The 18,670-nt window shown below is 40.4% G+C and overlaps 1 protein-coding gene across 1 annotated transcript in view; it reads left to right on the top strand.

Annotated features, from left to right (window-relative positions):
- Pdhx (pyruvate dehydrogenase complex component X) overlaps window positions 1-15,240 on the top strand; it is a 49,096-nt gene extending 33,856 nt beyond the window's left edge. Inside the window, exons 6-11 of the mRNA XM_052183097.1 lie at window positions 3,848-4,022; window positions 5,529-5,676; window positions 6,145-6,203; window positions 8,108-8,266; window positions 12,229-12,293; window positions 14,145-15,240. Coding sequence (XP_052039057.1) covers window positions 3,848-4,022; window positions 5,529-5,676; window positions 6,145-6,203; window positions 8,108-8,266; window positions 12,229-12,293; window positions 14,145-14,403 — 865 coding nt within the window. The 3' untranslated portion in view covers window positions 14,404-15,240. The remainder of the gene's footprint in view (window positions 1-3,847; window positions 4,023-5,528; window positions 5,677-6,144; window positions 6,204-8,107; window positions 8,267-12,228; window positions 12,294-14,144) is intronic.
- Window positions 15,241-18,670: the final 3,430 nt, after the last annotated feature.

The following is an 18,670-nucleotide window of genomic DNA, read 5'->3' as shown; positions in this document are numbered from 1 at the left end:
GTAACTGATGTCTGCAGCTTTCTGTCACAATGCAAAGCTGTCTGAGAATCAGGCCCCGGGTGATGAAGGTGAAGGAGACGGTCTGTATAGGTCGTGAAGCAATGATTGTCATTGAGATCAGCAGCAGCTCATCATTTGGGAGACGATTTCTGCATTAGGATGTTGGGAAATGGTCCACAAGCCAAGGAATAGAGAGTCTGAGGAAAGTTCTTGAACTTAGTTACAGGGAGCCCTTTTGGAAAGCAGCTTAGTGGTGGTAATGGTAGAACAGCAGAGACTGACACGGGACTGTCTGCTTCCCGCCCGTTAGAGTTTCACTACACAGACCACTCTGGCTTTGACTGTGCTCCAGCGGTTCCCCTACCTGCTGAATGCATGTGCCACTATGAGTAATTTTTAAATTTAAATTTAAAATATTTGCATGCACAAATATTTTAGAACTTGCTTAAAATTACAGTAATCTAGTGATCCTCTTGACACCTTAAGGAAGCAGTTTTCAAGTTACGTTCACGATGCTTTCCCCCCCTTTCTTTTCTCCCCACTATTTCCCAGTTCTTTCTTGGTCTTTATGCCTTCTCTGCCATAAGGAAAGCATCTTTGTTCTTTTAAGCATCACCCATTCCTGAAGACTTACTGAGAAAACGTGGTCCTTAATGCATGTTATTAAGTTTTGCTTTTGTATTCTAAGTTTAACATTAAGGTGAGCTTTGGAGACAGGAGCTGCCCCAGTGGCTTCCACAGAAATCTTCTAAAACAGTTGTAGAGCCCGAGGCTTTGGCTTAAGCCTCTCCCAGTACACCTTAGCAGCATACTCTGGAAATGATGAGTGCCATCTTCTTTCCGAGTTTGTCAGCTCAGAATGCCAGTGGGTGGTGTGACAGCTGCTCTGATCCAAGGGCAGCACCTTGAGCGAGCGAGCCAGTGTCAGAGCTGGTGTTCAGATTTCGTGTTAAAGGTAGTGCTCCAGATGTGCTCCAGAAGCACAGTCACGAGTTAGCCTGCGGAGGGACAGGCGCCTGAGGGACAGGGGACAGGCCTAGGTCTCAGGCTCCCTAGCACAGTAAGAGTCTTTGCCAGCAGCCTGAATCTTTGCTGTATCTTTTATTATTAAATCAGAGTTGTATTTAATGTTTTTGTCCATATCCACCATAGCATTAGAACTTAGCATGTTAAATAGTTGCCTAGATTAAACAGTCTTCAGAATTAGGTGATGAGCATTGGAGTGAGCTACCTTCTGAGGAAGGAAAGGTTCTAGTTGAGCTAACTTCCCAAGCACTCTCTGCTTTTGTACCTGTACGTGGTTCATTTGTTTTTCTCCTACATTTTAGAGTTCTTAATGCCCAGCAGTGCTTCCAGTTTAAACTAATTATTTAATGGGCAGACATCATTAAAATCATCTCTGTATTATAGCTAAATTGTTGGCTGTTATTAAACAACACTTAACATTTATACTTCATGGACTATATAATTGTAAAATCAATAATAAAAGTTTATTCCAAATCAATGGTTAGAATTATTTTCTACTTGGTTTTTTATGAATAATGACTCCTCATCACTTTTTCCTCACCAAGCTCTGGTTTACCTAATAATCTAATTTATTTCAGGTATAAAACCAAATCATATCTTTTTTGACAAAGCAGTCATGCAAACAGGGAGGTATGGCTCTGACTATTTAATGTCAGTACCCTACCTTGTAGATCGATGAGTACAGATACTAGACATCTAGGTTTTTATTATCTATGTGTTGTGATCTGATGACTGAGGGAGAAATCTCTGTAAGGAAATGTATTTGGTATTTGCTGATAGTATACTTTGCTAGATAAGTATCTAATTACCTCACATGAAATGGGAAGGGACTATAATGCTGAGCTGTAACTTATAAGTGCCCTAGAAAGGGAAATTACCTTTTTGGAGGCATCGTTCTTAGTCAATAGGTCTTATTTTATATCAGTGCTAACATTTTCATCTAGCTGGGCTTTGGGCTCATAACAGAAGTCTCCACGAATTGTGTCAGCTGTCACTGACCTTGACACATAAATATAAAGTCATAATTTAGGTTTGGGTTATAAATATTATGGGTAAGAATTGATTTTCAACTAGAAGTTAGCTGGCTAAAAGCCTTAAAGGTCCACAGATCATTCCCTGGGTCACACCTCCACTCCACCCCCTCAGCCACTCTGTCACCATCTCCTGTGACTTTTTGTGCCATGAGTAAAGGGTCCCTGCCAGAAGGTCCTCCAGTGGCTGTGGGTTAGGCATACCCCAGTTCCTTGTTCAGTCCCAGCATTCTGCTCAGCATGGATTAATTCTCAGCTAGTCTGTTCTCAGAAAATTGCTTTCACTTTATTCAATTTAAACACAGCTATTAGAAAGGTGGGAAACAGACTTTGCAGCTAGCTCTGAACCTCAGCGTGCTCCAGTGTTCCTAACCCTGGCTGCACTCTGCTGCCTGCCTCTCCACCCTGCTCCCTACACTTCTATTCTGGCCTTCCTTCTCTTGGAAGAAACCTCATCTTGGAAGTTACATGTTTTCTGCCTAGATAGACCTTTCTCCCAGTCCTTTGACTTTGCCCTCCACACCATTCTATGTAATGGGTGTCTTCCCAGGCCTCCCCAGCTGTTCTGTCTCTCACTCATGGCCCTCTAGCTCATAACTTTGCTCTATTCCTTTTTAAAGATGCAATCCCATCACTCTAGTTTGTGTGACTGATGGGTGATTCCTCTGTAGAAGAAAGCTTACTGGGAAGTCATGTATAATGCTGACTCTCAGCACTGGGAGTGCAGTGGGTGCTTAAGGCGGCCGACTTAAATACTGAGCTTAATGTTTTTGAGTCCATGTGTGTCTAAATTAGGAGTCATAGTAACACCTCTTCGACCTGGATGATGTGAGCTGTTAACACGTGTAACATTTGGTAGGCACTTTTTCTTCTCTTCCCTCCTCTTCAGTATTGGGAATCCAGAATGTTGTAGCATTTCTATTGTTTTGTCATTAGTTTTCTAAAATATTCCAAGAACACATGTTCAGAAACATCTGTACAGGGAAGGTGCCACCACAGTGAGCTGGACCCTCCTATGTCAATTAACAATCAAGACCAAAGCCCATAAATATGGCCATGGGCCAGTCCAACCTGGACAGTACTTAAAGACTCCCTTCTTAGATGACTCTAGGCTATGTAAAATTGAGAGCTAACCTACCAAACTCAAGTGAGGACATGACATATCTTATAGTCTTAGTAAAATCCCTTTGTAAACAAATGTACTTTTGTTGTACAAAGTAGTACAAAAGACAGGCCTGTAAGTAGTTTATTTTTCATTCTAAGTGACAATAATTTGGGAAATATTCCAGTGAAAGCCATAGGGATTACGAACATGACACGGTGAATGCCATGTGAGAATTACTTCATAAGCATACAATAAAATGTTTCAGTTACTACATTATTCATCTAGCCAATGACACTTGTCTCCCAATAAAAGACAAGTTTACTTTTTAATAAAAAATTACTATTTTTACTCAATGCTGAGGTGTTACATGGATCAAATAGATTAGATGTATCATAGAATTCTGCTTCTCATATTGCCGTAAGGTACTAAGAGGGTTTTTTCCCCATAGAGAAAATTGTCATCTCAGATAGGTTCTAATTATTATAAATTCAAATTATTAATTGGGTTTTGAAAATTTATGAATAGCCATTGGATACCTAACAAGAATCAGGAGACCGTGTAGGGGAAAGACTTGCTTAGATTTTGTGTATTTCCTTTAGTGTTTCTCGTCCTCCCACCTCAGCATCGTTTTCTAAGACTGTAGTCCTTGTTGCTTCATGGTTATCCAGTTTCCTTTCGTTTCCAGAGATGCACTCAAGTTAGTCGAGCTGAAAAAGATGGGCAAGATTACCGAATTCAGACCAGCCTCAGCTCCTCCATCTACTCTCTCAGCATCTGTTCCTCCTCAGGCCACAGCTGGGCCATCTTACCCTCGGCCAATGATCCCACCAGTATCCATCCCTGGACAGCCTAATGCAGCGGTAAGGTTTGCTCAATAAGACTGTTATGGTCTAGATTTGTGAGAAAGGATATAAAAACAAGAACCATGTGCTTTATACGTACTTTTTAATCCATTCTAACAGGAGCTTAAAGCTGTAAATATAGAGTACCCCTAATTGGGTTTCTTGTAAATTTCAGAGCACAAATGGAACTGTTTGGACGGCACTCTCTCCTCCAAGTAGGGCTGTGGTTGGCCTCATTTGCCACTGTGCGTGCGCTGTAGTCATGGCGCTTTTCCTTGGGTGTTCCATCATTTGCAGCTCCATTTTATGGGGATATTTGGTTTTTGTTAAAGGACTTAAGAGCTATTCAGAATTTCCCATGCACCGCAGTACACTGTCTTCCTCAGAGACAGCCGTGTTCCAGCTGCTTTGTTCTTCTGTTTAATCCATTTTTCTCCTGTGTGTCTTTAAAATAAGGGAAATAAACACACACTGCTTCCATTAATAAAGAAGATTGTTCATTATCATGATCGGAAAGGACTGAGAACTAAGAGCCTCACATGCGGCATTTCTAACGAACATTAATAGTATACTGTCTGCATAAAAATTTGATTCATCAAAGCTTCCTTAAAGTAGGCTATAGGGGATTAATCAAAGTAGGAGGAAGATAAATCTTTCAAATGCTCCAAACTATAGAGAGCATGTATTCCATGCAATCAGAACATTTTGCTAACAGAAGTGTTCTTCAAATATCATTTGTAAAAGGAAAAATAAATTATAGGGTTTTTTTATTATCCTTAGAATAAAAGATGAGAACAGGATTAAGTGTAATTGGATGCCCATGCCTTTACAAAAATTTTATATTAAAATTACAAGAAGATTTTTCTTATCTCATTTATAGTTTATGCCTTTGAATTCCCAGGAAATAAGATTCTCATGATTATTTTTAAATCACAGAAATGCACGGTTGTTGACCGATTATCCCTTATGTAGTATGTTTTTCTACACTATGCGGTCTTTATAAGACTTGCCTGTAATCAGCATTTGTAACAAAAACTGAATACAGGCTATCAGAATGGATAGCTAGATATTTCGTTCTGTGTTCTTATACTAAACATCCATTAGCATATATGTGTTGTACATATGTACGTAGTAATATGTTCCTCCTATACTCAACATACCTGTGTATATATGTGGGTACACACAGTATATATGTATACAGTGAAGATACAGTGATAGGCTGGTTTCCTTTTAGCACCTTAAACATGCTAATACAAAATGTCTCATTCAGAACTGAAATTTAAATTTTGCTATTTTTTTCTATAGCTGTGTAAACTCAAGCCAAATACTTAGATTTCTTATATTCTCCCTTTGAATAAAGAATTTTAATAGTACTTTTCTTAAATTAATCTTTTATATAATAAATTTTATATAAATAATCTTTTATATAATACTAGGTCTCTTAGACTCGATTTCAGATAGGTAGTGGCTTTATATATTTTTCCTTTTATGTTTTAATGGAAAATTTGCCCTTTTGTTTGGCAGGGTACATTCACTGAGATTCCTGCTAGCAATATTCGAAGAGTTATCGCTAAGAGGTTAACTGAATCAAAAAGTACTGTGCCTCATGCCTATGCCACTGCTGACTGTGACCTTGGAGCAGTTTTAAAGGTTAGACGAGATCTGGTCAAAGGTAAGTAAAGTTGGATTTACTTACTGCAGAATGCATGCTAATCTGATGATCATGAACTTCTGGGTAAAATGCACCTTGTGTAGATTTTAATAATCTCATTTCATAGCCTGACTGCTCTACTCTGGCTTGTTCTAGCATAGGGGAGAGAATGGTTTTTCCCTACTTAAAATAGATTGGGTGCGTAACATTGAGTTAATCACAATTTACGACTTTATATACCATAAGGATTTCTGTTCTTCCTACAAGTAAGCTGTGCACTCTCCCTACAAGTAAGCTGTGCACTTTCCCTGGCCCCGTGTGTAGGACTTCATGCAGTCCATGTTTTGCTAAGCAAAGAAACGTGTTTCACAAAGCAAACAGACTGGTGTTTTCATCACTCTGTGCCAGACTTGTCCATAATCTACAAGATTGATATCACAAGGGTCAGTGTTACAAATACTGGTTTTAATATTCGTATTCTTCTTTCAGATGACATTAAAGTCTCAGTAAATGACTTTATCATCAGAGCAGCAGCTGTTACTCTTAAAGTAAGTGGCCAAACCAAAGTAATTGTGGCTTTTAAATGTCTCTTGGCTTAAGATAGCTATAATTTTATTGCTAAAATATCCTATTTAGTTTAGTTGCTTTACAGGTTAGAAAACTGAGAATCAAGAGTTCCCAAAGTAATTGTAGCAGAATGAGGAGCATCTGTGCAGTCCACCCTGACTGGTCCCTTGTACGCAGGGAGGAGCCAGCCAGCACTGGGAGGAAGGATAGTCAACAGAAGCCTGCACTGCCTCTGCTGCTGCTGTACAGCTACCCAGGGCCTGGGCAAAATGAGTTCTGGCTTTCTTCTTTATCTTTATCTGTCCACACCTTAAGTAATTAATAGGGGTTTGCACAATTCCCTAGTAAAAATAACCAATATGGTGGAGTTTGATGAGATCTTGGTAGTTTCTCCTTTACCTTTGTAGATATTGCTGTGCCTGAATTTGCAGTCTTCTCTTCATTTTTAAAGCATGTAGCTCCCAGAAAGTTGCTCGTCTCATGCAATTTCCCAAATATGTAAGCCAGGAGCCTCTGGTTGCTGTGCTGGTCAGTTGACGTTGCTCTGAATGCCACCTAGCTTGTGCCGTTGCCAGCTTGTTCTCCCCAGTTACTTATTATGTAACTCTTAGGTCTTATTATGTATTCTCTTAGGTCTGCTTGGTTAGAAAACTTGAGTGTGGGATTCATTTTAATAATTCTTTAAAGGTGTTAAGAGTTTAAATATCATTTTGAATCCAACTTAGATCATGTCCCCTGGGTCTTCATTATGTATTCATCAATTAAATGCCATTCCAAAGTAGTCTTCCTTGTTGGGGGTTTTACCTGTTCTTGTTTTGTTAGATTCCATTTTTTGTGTGTTTGTGTTTGTGGTTCATATGTGGGCTTGTACACACATGTGTGCTCACGGACTTTGGAAGAGGGCTTCAGGGAAGTGCATTGGTCCCTGATCCAGATGCTAGGACTCAAATTGATCCTCTCCAAGAGTAGTGTGTGCTCTCAACCCGGAGTTCCCCTAGCTCCTTGTTCTTTGTATTTTGTATGATCTGAAGATTTTGTGATATTTTGAGGGATCGGGACTTTGTTTTTGCTGTTTTAACATTGTGGCATTGTTGTGAATGGACAACTACAGACAGATTGTAAGAATATTGGCTGATTACAAGGTAAAGGAATAAAATGAGAATCTAGAGGGAAAACATCCTCCTCACAGAGTGCAGAAGTGACACAAGAGTGATGTGAGTGACATGAGACAGCAGAGCAGAACCAGGCTGTGCTTTGCCATTGGTAAATGACATTCCTGGACTCTTGGTCTTACTCTGCAGAAAACACAGAATTTCTGAGAAGAGGAATTGGCTTTTGGTTTCTGTGTTCAGTCCAAGATTTGCCCTGTAATATTTGGCCACATCACTACATACCCTCCAGGCATTTAACCATTTGTATATTCTTTTCATTTTCAGGGTAGTTCTCTGTGTTAAGTGTATACCTGTGTGTGTAGTGTCTATCTCTGTTTGTGATGCTTTGGAAATTGGTTTTAAATAGAAGCCTCATTTACTGAGGGCTTATTAATATATATTTCAGAGTTGTGCTAAAAAGTTGAGTTTTCATGCCAAAGGAAAGTTGTTGAATGTCACTACTGTTTTCTGCTATACTGTCCCCTTCAAGTTCATGTTAGTCATGTAGTTCAAAACATGTATGTCATCAGGGATGTTCTTAGTCATGCATGCTACTGAAAAGTGTTTGTTTTTCCCAAACATGTACAATAATCAGTGTTCATTTTTTTCCCTGAACAAAAGTTTTATGTATTTCCTTCTGTCTAGCTGTAGTCACATGAACGGTATGATAAGTCATGTTTCTTTGACTTAGTCTCAGGCTGCTTCCTTCATAGCATGTTTTTTTCTGCTTACAGCAAATGCCTGGAGTTAATGTCACCTGGGATGGAGAAGGCCCAAAGCAGCTGCCGTCTGTTGACATTTCAGTGGCTGTGGCAACAGATAAAGGTTTAATTACACCAATCATAAAAGATGCAGCCTCTAAGGGCATACAGGAGATCGCTGACTCTGTAAAGGTGTGTGTCCAGAAGACTGTTCGCAAGCTGTTGTCTGTACTTTGATCTTAGCACCTGCTGAGAGGCTGTGTGTGTGTGTGTGTGTGTGTGTGTGTGTGTGTGTGTGTGTGTGGTTTCTGTGCAGAGGAGGGGTGATCCCAGGTACTTTTTAAGGTTTTCAGTTTTTGTCAAGGCACCTGTAAGAATATTTAATGTTCAAATATTTTAAAATTGATATGTACATAAACTAGAGCATTCATGCTCTGAGCAAAAGCTTAATTTCCAAAGTCCGAAATTCAGTCTTAAAAATTGTCTTAGTTAGGGTTTCTGTTTGCTGTGATCAAACACCATGACCAATAAACAAGCTAGGGAGGAAAAGATTTATTTGGGTTACACTTCCACAACACTGAAGAAAGTCAGGACAGGAGTTCAAACAGAAGGATCCTTGAGGCAAAAGATGATATAAAGGCTATGGAGGAATGCTGCTTACTGGCTTGCTTCCCATGTCTTACTCAGCCTGCTTTCTTGTAGAACTTAGGGCCATCAGCCCAGGCCTGGCTCCACCCACAGTGAGCTGACCCTCGCCATCAATAACTGATTAGGAAAATGTATGTCATCAGGGATGTTCTTAGTCATGCTGGATCTTACAGAGTCATTTTCTGAATTAGGTTCCTTTATTTCAGATGACTCTAGTGGAATGTCAAGCTGACATAAGACTAGCCAGCCTGATGTTATTTTGGGTAGATTTTAAACTTGTAAAGTAAGACCACTGAAAGAAATTAGCATTCCCAAGGGTTTTCTGAATTTATTATAAAGCAATTTTTGAAGTTCCAATATGAAGTTTGTGGTTGTTGGTGGTGTTGTCATTGTCACTAGCACATAACCACAAGTCGGTATGCATACCAGTCAACTTTGACAGCCACTGTAATTCCCAAGGCCATTTTTTGGCAGAAGTATCACATTAAAGTGTTTATATTGAAACTTTAATATCTTTAAAGATTAAAATGCAACAGTTTTTCTTAATTGAAAGGTTGTACTAATTAGGGCAGTTAAAAAGTCAAAGTTAATAGTCTGGTTTTTCTGGGATATAACATAAGTAATTTCTTCTGGCCCACACAGGATACATTCCAAAGAACCCTCATAGATGCTGGAAAACACTATAGGAGGTACTTTTCCCTGTACGTAAAGACTTGCGCAGAGCTCAATTTATGAATTAGGCACATTTCAAGTTTAACATAACAATGGAGTACAACAGTTAGAACGATGCACTGTAGTGAAATTGCCAGCATCCTTATTCGTGCCCTTGGGAAGCATATTTAAGTACAGTACAGTATGCCTTAGGAGAATGTGGGCACTGTGGCCATGCCAGGAGACTGCATCTGGTGGAGAGCTGCTCGCTGGACCAGGAGCAGTGCGTGCTTTCGTCATGCTACTGGGAAGACCATATAATTGCAAACTTACTATTCATACCTAGAATTTTTTATTTAATATTGTCAGCCTGGGGTTGACCACAGGATAACTGAGATAACACAAAGTGAAGCTACAGCTTCAGGGGACACTGTTCATGAATTTTATGTGTCAAGGATTTTTAGGGCTAATGAGAAGCATGTGCTTCAGTGTTGCAAAGGTGGAAGGACTAAGTGTTGAAGTAACATTTTTAAAATGTTAGGTATAAGTTACCGATCTGTAGAGCAGAGATTTTCCAATCTTGGTGTGCATTAAATTTTAACTATTACAGGTTTCAGTGGTTCTGAGGAGTTTTTACTACTGTAACACTGCATCATTAAAATAGCTATGCTAGCATTCTCTGGTGCTTGCATGTGAAAGAACCTTGGCTTAAGCAATAAGGAGGCAGTCCTCGCAGCCTCCCAGCACCTGCCAGGTTTGTTGAGCACTAGTTAAGGGTCTGCTGCCCTAGTGCAGACCAGCGTGCCACTCTGAGCCTTTGGAGGCCAGGCATGCACTGGGTTTTGTGTTTAATCTCAGTGGTCATGGTGCTTCACTGCTGCTCTGCTTCTGGTGGCAAGTGCACGTTCTCCTGGGCTTTCTTGTGGACTTGACTCCTCACCCTCCAGGAGCGGAAGGCAAGGCATGTTTCCGCTTTAGAAGAAAGTCTCTGTACAGTTGCCATTTTGTTATCATTTATACATGGAGATTTTATACTGTGTCTTATTCAAAAGTTAAATACTTTGAACAGTATTTGAACAGAAAAACATTAGAGTGATTTTAATTCTAGAAGTAAATTCATTTTGTGACTATATAGGCTAATATGTCTATCTCTTAAATGAATGTTTTATGAGCTCGTTAAAGAATTCTAAAGGTGTTTGTATAACTCACAGTAACAACAGCAGCTGTAATGACCATGAGCAGGCTCTTCTTATGCATCAGCTATTTGTTTGTTTGTTTGAAAGAGGTCTGTCTATGTAGTTCTGGCTGTCTTAGGTTTGCAGACCAGCCTGGCCTCAAGCTCACTGAGATCTGTCTACTTCTGCCTCTCAAGTGTTGCGACTAATCATATGTGCACATATATAGTCACAAAATGAATTTACTTCTAGAATTCAAATCACTCTAATGTTTTTCTGTTCAAACTATGCTAGTCCTGTGTGTGAGCTTTTGCTGTAAGCTGATCACGTATATTAAATCTCTTAAGTCCTCTTTAAAGATACCCTATCAGGGACAAAATAATATTTCATGGAATTGATAAACTGATAAGGAAAACATTTAAATAATTTGTGTAGGATTCTGTGCTGTTAAGTGGTGGTTCTCTTGTTCAGTCTGTCCGCTGGGCTCTGTAGATAGAGCCTGTGCTCCCAACAACCAAGCACTGTACTTCCCACTGAGGTGTTTGGTGGTAGTGAGGCTGTTACTCCTGAATCAGTCATGTTTTCTAAAACAAGCAACCCACGTTCCATATTTAAGGAATGAACGGGTAGAGGATAGCTGAAGAATTAATAGAGCACACACGTGGCAGTGACTTGATTGGCATCAAAGAAGGAAAGGAATGTGAGATCAGGGCTTCAGGCAGCCAGTGAGCAAGCTGTGTGGAGACTGATGCTTGGCCTGGCCAGAGGGGAAACATTTTGGGAGTGGGGCCTCGATCTTTGCCAGGTGGCCCAGGATTTCTGCTAGCAGTGCACAGCTTCCCTGGAGCCTTGCTTGACTGTCTCCTTCTCAGTGTTTTGTCTCAGTTCCAGCACTACCTTCTCAGGCCTTCGGTATCTTCCATGGCTTACACATTTCCCCAGTCTGTGTTCTCAGGAGAGCCCTTGTTGCCTCACAAAGTAACTAGCTCATTTCCGTGTCCTGTGTTCTGCCTGATGTTAACTACCTTGTTCATCAACATGGATCGAGTTCTAGGAGTGCTTGGAATGCACTAATAGTTCAGAGAATTTGTATTTCTAGTCAAACTTGCAGGTAAAATCTGAGGACCCCTGGCTAAGCCACTTCTTGACCCTCAGTAACCCCAAAGACATCAGTGTTGGGTTAAAGGCAAGTTACAGCCGAAATTAAATCTGTGTAATATTATATGTGATTAATTTTATCATATGTAATTATATATTTATATATAATAGCAAACCCTCAGTCTTGCGCTATCCTATTTCTTCATTAAAAGGCAGAGACAGACTTATCCTTATAATTGATGAGACGTGCAGTACTGCAATTTTTTTTCAAAACCTACTGGATTGACAAGAATGCCTCCTTTAAGCCTCATGGGAATGTATAGAGTGCTGTGTAGATGGCATGGAACCACTGCCCAGCATTGGTGCATGGCAAACCAAGAGCTCCAAAGCTTTGCAGGGAACTCTGTAGTGTTTTAACTTCTTAGATTGTCTGTTCTCAAGCTTCCTGTACTTAAACGAATGTTTAAATATCTAGCCCCTGCCCTGAACGCCAGACGAGGGCATGCCCTGTACAGTATTTCCAGGGACACAGTTGACTCCGGCATGATTGTGTTGTGTTTCTGTATGCTGATCTTTCCTCAGGTTCTGTCAAAGAAAGCAAGAGATGGGAAGTTGATGCCTCAGGAGTACCAAGGAGGATCTTTTAGGTAAGATTTAAATTCTTAATTATCAGTAGCATCAAGCAAATAGAATGAGATTTACTTAGCCCATGTCAACTTTTTCTTATGTATTTGTTAAAGACATTTTTAAAATATAGCCTTAGTATCATGTACCTTAGTTTAGATAGCAGGACAAGAGACAGTATTGTTCCTCGTAGTTAGGCCTTCCTATCCGCTAAAGGAGCCTATTGGTTTTGAAATGAACATTCTTTTTATTAGCTGTTAGCTATTCTAAAATGATGTCCATGTTCTTAAGCTTTTATATTTTACTTACTTTATAAAGAAGGTAGGTTTATAAACCTCAGCCATTTCCTTTCTTATGATTATTATTAGTAGTATTTTTATTATTATGCTAAAGAATCTCTGTGTTAACATATCCACGTTGGTCTTACTCCCCGTAGGATTACAGTCCTTTCCTGACTGGTGCTACACAATTACCGGCACCACAGGCATGCCCCATTTTCTTATGGGGTCTATTTTTGGTTTGTGGTCCTAAAAGCTCCTGGATTCAAAGCTTTAACAGATTGTGCCAAAGAGTTTTCCAAAATGGTTGCGCTGATTTTCACTTCTCTGTCATTCTATGGAGTTCCAGTGCTCTGTGTTCTTGACAGCATTTTAATAGTAGGCTTCAAATTTGACCCTTTCATGGGGTTTTGTGATCGGGTACATGCCAAGGAATAGTGCTGGACACCTTTTTAATTCGTCAGTTATTTGGTTGTCTGGTAGTTCATCAGATGAAGGCATTGCTAAAGTCTGGCATCTGCTCTGTAAAACCAATTTGTAGGCCTTATTAGCCTGTTCAGATGCACAGCCCCTTTAGGATGTGTATACAGGTGCTCCTGACCCCTCGTCCTTGCCTCTACTCTTCTGCTGATATTTTAATGGACAGAAACTCTGCAAATGAATTTCTGTTTGCCTGAGGTTCTTCCTCCCAGTTGGTGATACGGGTACTCTGTTAGGGCTCTGCCTTTCCAGTGAAGCCCGTCTGGGTTGCTATGTGCTGTACAGCAGAAAGCCAGGATCTTTCTTTCCAATAAAAACATGAGATCAGCCAAGGGCTGCAGCTGGAAGGTTTCTCCCCATGGCAAGGGGAAGGTGGCATGGCTGTCTTGTTCAGCGTCCATGTCAGGTTTTACATTGTGTCTGGCTCTTGCTCAGTTCAGTTTTAGTTAGCTCTGAAACCCAGCTGTCAGATGTTTGTAAGGAGACCTTCCAGCTTTGTTCACACTCATGATTATCTTCTCTGGCTCCACATATTCCAACAATTTTAGAGTGCATTTGTTTTTCAGACACAGACGCACAGCATATGTCTCACTTAGTTTTTGATTGGGATTCCTCATTAAATTTGGCAACTCAGCCAATGTTTCTCTTTTGTTTGTTTTATACCTTTCTTCATAGTGGTCATAGATCCTCTTTAAACCTCCTACCTAATATCTGTCTTTTGACATTATGCTAAATGATAATATTTTCAGGTTTCATAGTTAAATGTTAATAACTTACATAAAATATTATTATCTTGACATTTTACATGGCAACATAAATGCACTTATTGAGTTTCTGTGTAGAACTTTAGCTTTTCCTCATGAGTTCATCTGTAAACCCTAACAGCCGTCTGCATTCCTTGTCTTCACTAGTCACACCTTACATTTCCTTTCTGGCCATATGTCACTGACGAGGACCTCCAGTTGAGTACTCACTGTTGGATAATAATTATGATATTTATGTGTGCTGATAGACATGGTCTTTGGCCTTTGAGTAGCATAGCATAAGGTTTAGTAATAAAGTACACATGCCTTATTTGGACTGTGCCACCTTCAGCAGTGTTTTTCTCCCCTCTAGTATTTCAAACTTGGGGATGTTTGGCATCGATGAGTTCACTGCAGTGATTAACCCACCTCAGGCCTGTATCTTGGCAGTTGGGAGATTCCGCCCAGTGCTGAAGCTAACTGAGGATGAAGAAGGGAACCCCCAACTGCGGCAGCACCAGCTTATAACTGTCACAATGTCAAGTGACAGCCGAGTGGTTGATGATGAACTAGCTACCAGGTTTCTTGAAACTTTCAAAGCAAATCTAGAGAATCCCATGAGACTTGGGTAGCAGCCTTCAGAGACCAGGCGCTTGGTTGGGTGTTCAGTATGGAGTAGATGAAGTGCGTATTTATTTAAGATGAAAGCTTTTGGCCTGAGCTGTCTTCTCCCCACTGTACATTTACTGTAGAAATGTGTGATGACAAACTGTGATTAATAAAGAACATTTGGTTGGTCAGATCCACTTTTAACCTCTGGTGCTGTACAGAAGGCATTAAACTAATGTAACTACATCCTATGTTTGGTTCATTTGAAATTTTGGATTAATTGTGAATGAATGATATTGTAAAATTAAAAAACAAATATAGAACTGTCCCTTAATTGTATTGAAGTTATAACTGGGCTCAAAGAGATTTCTGTCTCTATTGGGGCCTCTCCTTTTTTATAAGCCGTGCTCTTGAGATACTTGAACAATTTAATATGTACAGTTAGTTTATTCTGGATTAGTGCATAAGTACATTTTATTAGGGGTTGTGACAACATTATTAAACTTTTGTGTATATAAAGCCAGGTGTCTTACTATATATATTTCCAGTCTTACTTTTCCTTGACACTGTGATGCTCTAAGAATACAATAGGAAGGAAGAAGAACTAAGGAGTCGTTCATTCAGAGACCTGACCTTATACAGTTGGGGGAGCAGCTGGGTTTGTGGCTGTAACCAGCATCTGAGAGACTGAGACAGGAGGCCCGCTTTGAGGCCAGCTGGGCTGCACAGTGAGGCCCTGTCTCACAGAGGCCTGGAGCATGGTTTACTTGGGAAGCTGCAGTTTATCCCAACTTCAGCAGTGAGCACTTCACTTTCATGCTGAGTTGGAATCTATTGAAATAAATTGTTTTCTCTTACCACACATTGTAAGCTTGTATTGTTTTAAATACATTATTGTTTGCTGAAGCATTGTAATCAAGTTTGTATTGTGCAGTCAAATTTTTTGATATGACATGCAAGATAAAAGAGTGGCAAAGAATCTCACCCTGGTGGTTCACACCTATAATCTTGGTTCTTGGGAGACCAAGGCAAGATTCCCATGAATTCAAGGCTAGCCCGAGCTACAGAGTGAGACCCTCGGTTTCACAAGAGAGACGACCTAGGAAGGAGAACAGATGGGAAATAGTTCTCATCTACTCCATCAGTTGAACCAAATTGTTCCTCATTATCAGTAATGTTAGAACTGCTTCTCTCTGTTGGCAGCTCTGGCAAGATAACGATATTTAAATGGGATGGTAATGAATGGTAATTTAATTCACCAGTCGCAGAAAGTTTCTCCTTAGTGTCAGTTGACATAAATCACCAGAAGAAAGACTCCATGGTACAAGTTGTATTGAGTATGACATGATGAACTATGGCTCTACAAAAGAGCCTTCAACAATAATTAGTGCCCCAGTATATCTCTTGTTAAGAAAAATATTTAATTCAGTTACTCAGTTTTAACAAGCCATTTTAAAACGGACTCTTCAAACTATTGTCAGATTAACTTAAAATTATTACCAAGCTCTGGTTTCAAAATAGCTTTTATACTTGCACTATTTTCAAGGTCAGTTTGGCTGAAATGTTTTCAATATTGTGTGTGTGTGTGTGTGTGTGTGTGTGCTTGTGTGTGCTTGGTTGTGAGGGTATAGGCACATGTTCCCAGGTGTGTAAGGCAGAAAACAACCTTGGGTTGTTGTGGGTTCATGCTTCCACCTTGTTTGATACATGATCTCTTGTTGACTGCTGTGTATTCCAGGCTAGCTGCTGGTAATTTTCTTGTCTCTGCCTCCCTGCTCCTGTAAGAACAGGTAGGGAGGGTTATGGTGTCTGTCTTTCACGTGGGTTCTGGGGATTCAAACTCAGATCATTAGGTTTGCATGACAAGGGCTTTTACCCCCTGAACCCTCTCCTCAGACCCTTTTTCTAATTTTGACACCCGAGGACTTGAACATGAGACAGCCATAAATAACTCTTTGCGTGCATTCTGTCTTCTGTGGGCCAGCATCACTAGCAGTAGTGCCTCCATTTTCTGTAAATACAAAGGAGGTTGATCCCCATCCAGCTTGGACAGAGGCACTGTTTCATGGGAAGCCATTTCAGTTCATGGGCAACACAAACCTAGTTGCCTCTCATGGTTTCTTTAATAGTTAGGTAATCATCAATGTAGACGCTTTCCCCACTTGATCAAAAATAATTTCTCTAGCATTAGATTCATGTAAGCAAATTGTCATTTATGGAAACAATCCTATTACAGTATGGGACTAAGGAATGACCTTGATCTGAAAGAGTGTGGACACATGTGTGGACACATCTAAGCCAGGTGTGCGTTAGCAAGCCTTCCACCATACTACTGTTTATAACAGGCAAATATACTGAGAGGATTAAAAAGGAGAGAAGGTTTCTACCTTGACACTTTATTCCTAAACAAGAAAAACAACCTAACCATGAATTATGAGGGAAAAGCAGTATTCATTTTAGTTACTGTTTAGCCATTAGTCATAAAAGTATTGATGAACATTCACCTCTGCTGGTCAAATGCCCTGTTCCCCTTAACTGCACTTCCTATGTAGTAGCTAAAAATAATAGTTTGCCTTAAAATCATCTGGATGCTGCTGGCCAGACTTGAATGAAACATTGCCAAATAATTTACAAATACTGTTAAGAGTGTTCACATAATCTCAAGTGGAAGTTCAAATTTTCTTTTTGTTTTGTTTTGTTTTCACCTTTTTGCACTTTGAACTTACCTTTACCAGTAACTGTTGAAGCAAAATGTTAAGTTCTGGAAAATAAGCCTTGTTTCTCTACTTTCTCTGAAAGGTAGGTGGTGCTATAAGTTAATATATTGCCATACAGATAGAGAAATTGCATGGCTTTCGGCCTCAGCTTTCAAAGAAATTCTGTTCTCATGATAGGTTGCGTCATGATGGGCTTGGGCTCCCTTTGCAAAGTGAAGAAATGAATGAACTGTTTGATGCAGATTAAAAATGACACTTTAAACAAGTGCTATGAATGGGAAACACTGGATTTTTAGAAGGGAGTTAATTTTTAGAAGGAAGTTAATCTCTCTGGCCATTACGCCAAGTGGGTTACAGTAAAGGATGCCGGGCAGCAGGAAACAGCTGCAAGGTTTACACTAACCGAATCTGGATCGGCATCACCTCAGGGCTTTTAATGAAGAAGGGCACGGAAGTGTGTCCACCGTGTTGAGCTGCCACGTGCCTTGAGAATGCGAGGTAGGCGTGTGCTTTCACAACCATGCTGTAAGATGGTGGAATTCCCCTTCCAGGACAGTTTCTGGAGCCTCTCCATTGTCGCATGAAAGGGAGCATATGTGATACAGCAAGCTGTATGGTTCCAGGCTACATTTAAACATCTGAATGAAAAGAGCAATAGGCTAATGTACTGGCTGGGTTTGTGTGTCAACTTGACACAGGCTGGAGTTATCACAGAGAAAGGAGCTTCTGTTGGAAAGTGCCTCCATGAGATCCAGCTGTGGGGCATTTTCTCAATTAGTGATGGGGGGAGGAGAGGGCCCCTTGTGGGTGGTGCCATCCCTGGGCTGGTGCTCTTGGGTTCTATAAGAAAGCAGGCTGAGCAAGCCAGGGGAAGCAAGCCAGTAAGGAACATCCCTCCATGGCCTCTGCATCAGCTCCTGCTTCCTGGCCTGCTTGAGTTCCAGTCCTGACTTCCTTTGGTAATGAACAGCTGTGTGGAAGTGTAAGCCCAATAAACCCTTTCCTCCCCAACTTGCTTCTTGGTCATGATGTTTGTACAGGAATAGAACCCCTGACTAAGACACCTAATAAAGTCATTTTGAGAAGTTCTGCATGGTTATTTGCTTTTCCAGGGTCTGCGTTGGTTTTGGAAGGAGGTAGTGGAAACAAAGTGGTTTATCTAATAAGTTATAGAACAACGAGGAGCCTCTTTAATTAGCAATATTTTAGATGAACATGTTTGGTGTCCGCAGAGGCCAGAAAGGGCCATTGGATCGCCTGGAACTGGAGTTGCGGGCGGTTGTGAGCTGCCGTGTGAGCACTGAGAACTGATTTTGGGACCTTTGCAAGAGCAGCCAGCCACTGAGCCAATTCTTAAGCACCCTTATTTGTAATTTGCTAAAGTTGTGTGCAGATGAACCTTGGGAAGTTACTGTTAGTTTGTTTCTTTGATCATATAGTTTATTTTCACATTTTTAAAGTCACTTCCCTGGTTTTCCGAGAACTCTGAGACACCTTTTTCTTTCTGAGCAAGTGAGTGTTGTCAGTGCTCCTTGATTTAAACTACACCACAGAGGATGTAAGTTTAAGGGAA

The sequence above is a fragment of the Apodemus sylvaticus genome, chromosome 5 (genome assembly GCF_947179515.1).
Source record: "Apodemus sylvaticus chromosome 5, mApoSyl1.1, whole genome shotgun sequence".
NCBI classification, from domain to species: Eukaryota; Metazoa; Chordata; class Mammalia; order Rodentia; family Muridae; genus Apodemus; species Apodemus sylvaticus.
This window is presented reverse-complemented; position numbering and strand designations above follow the sequence as displayed.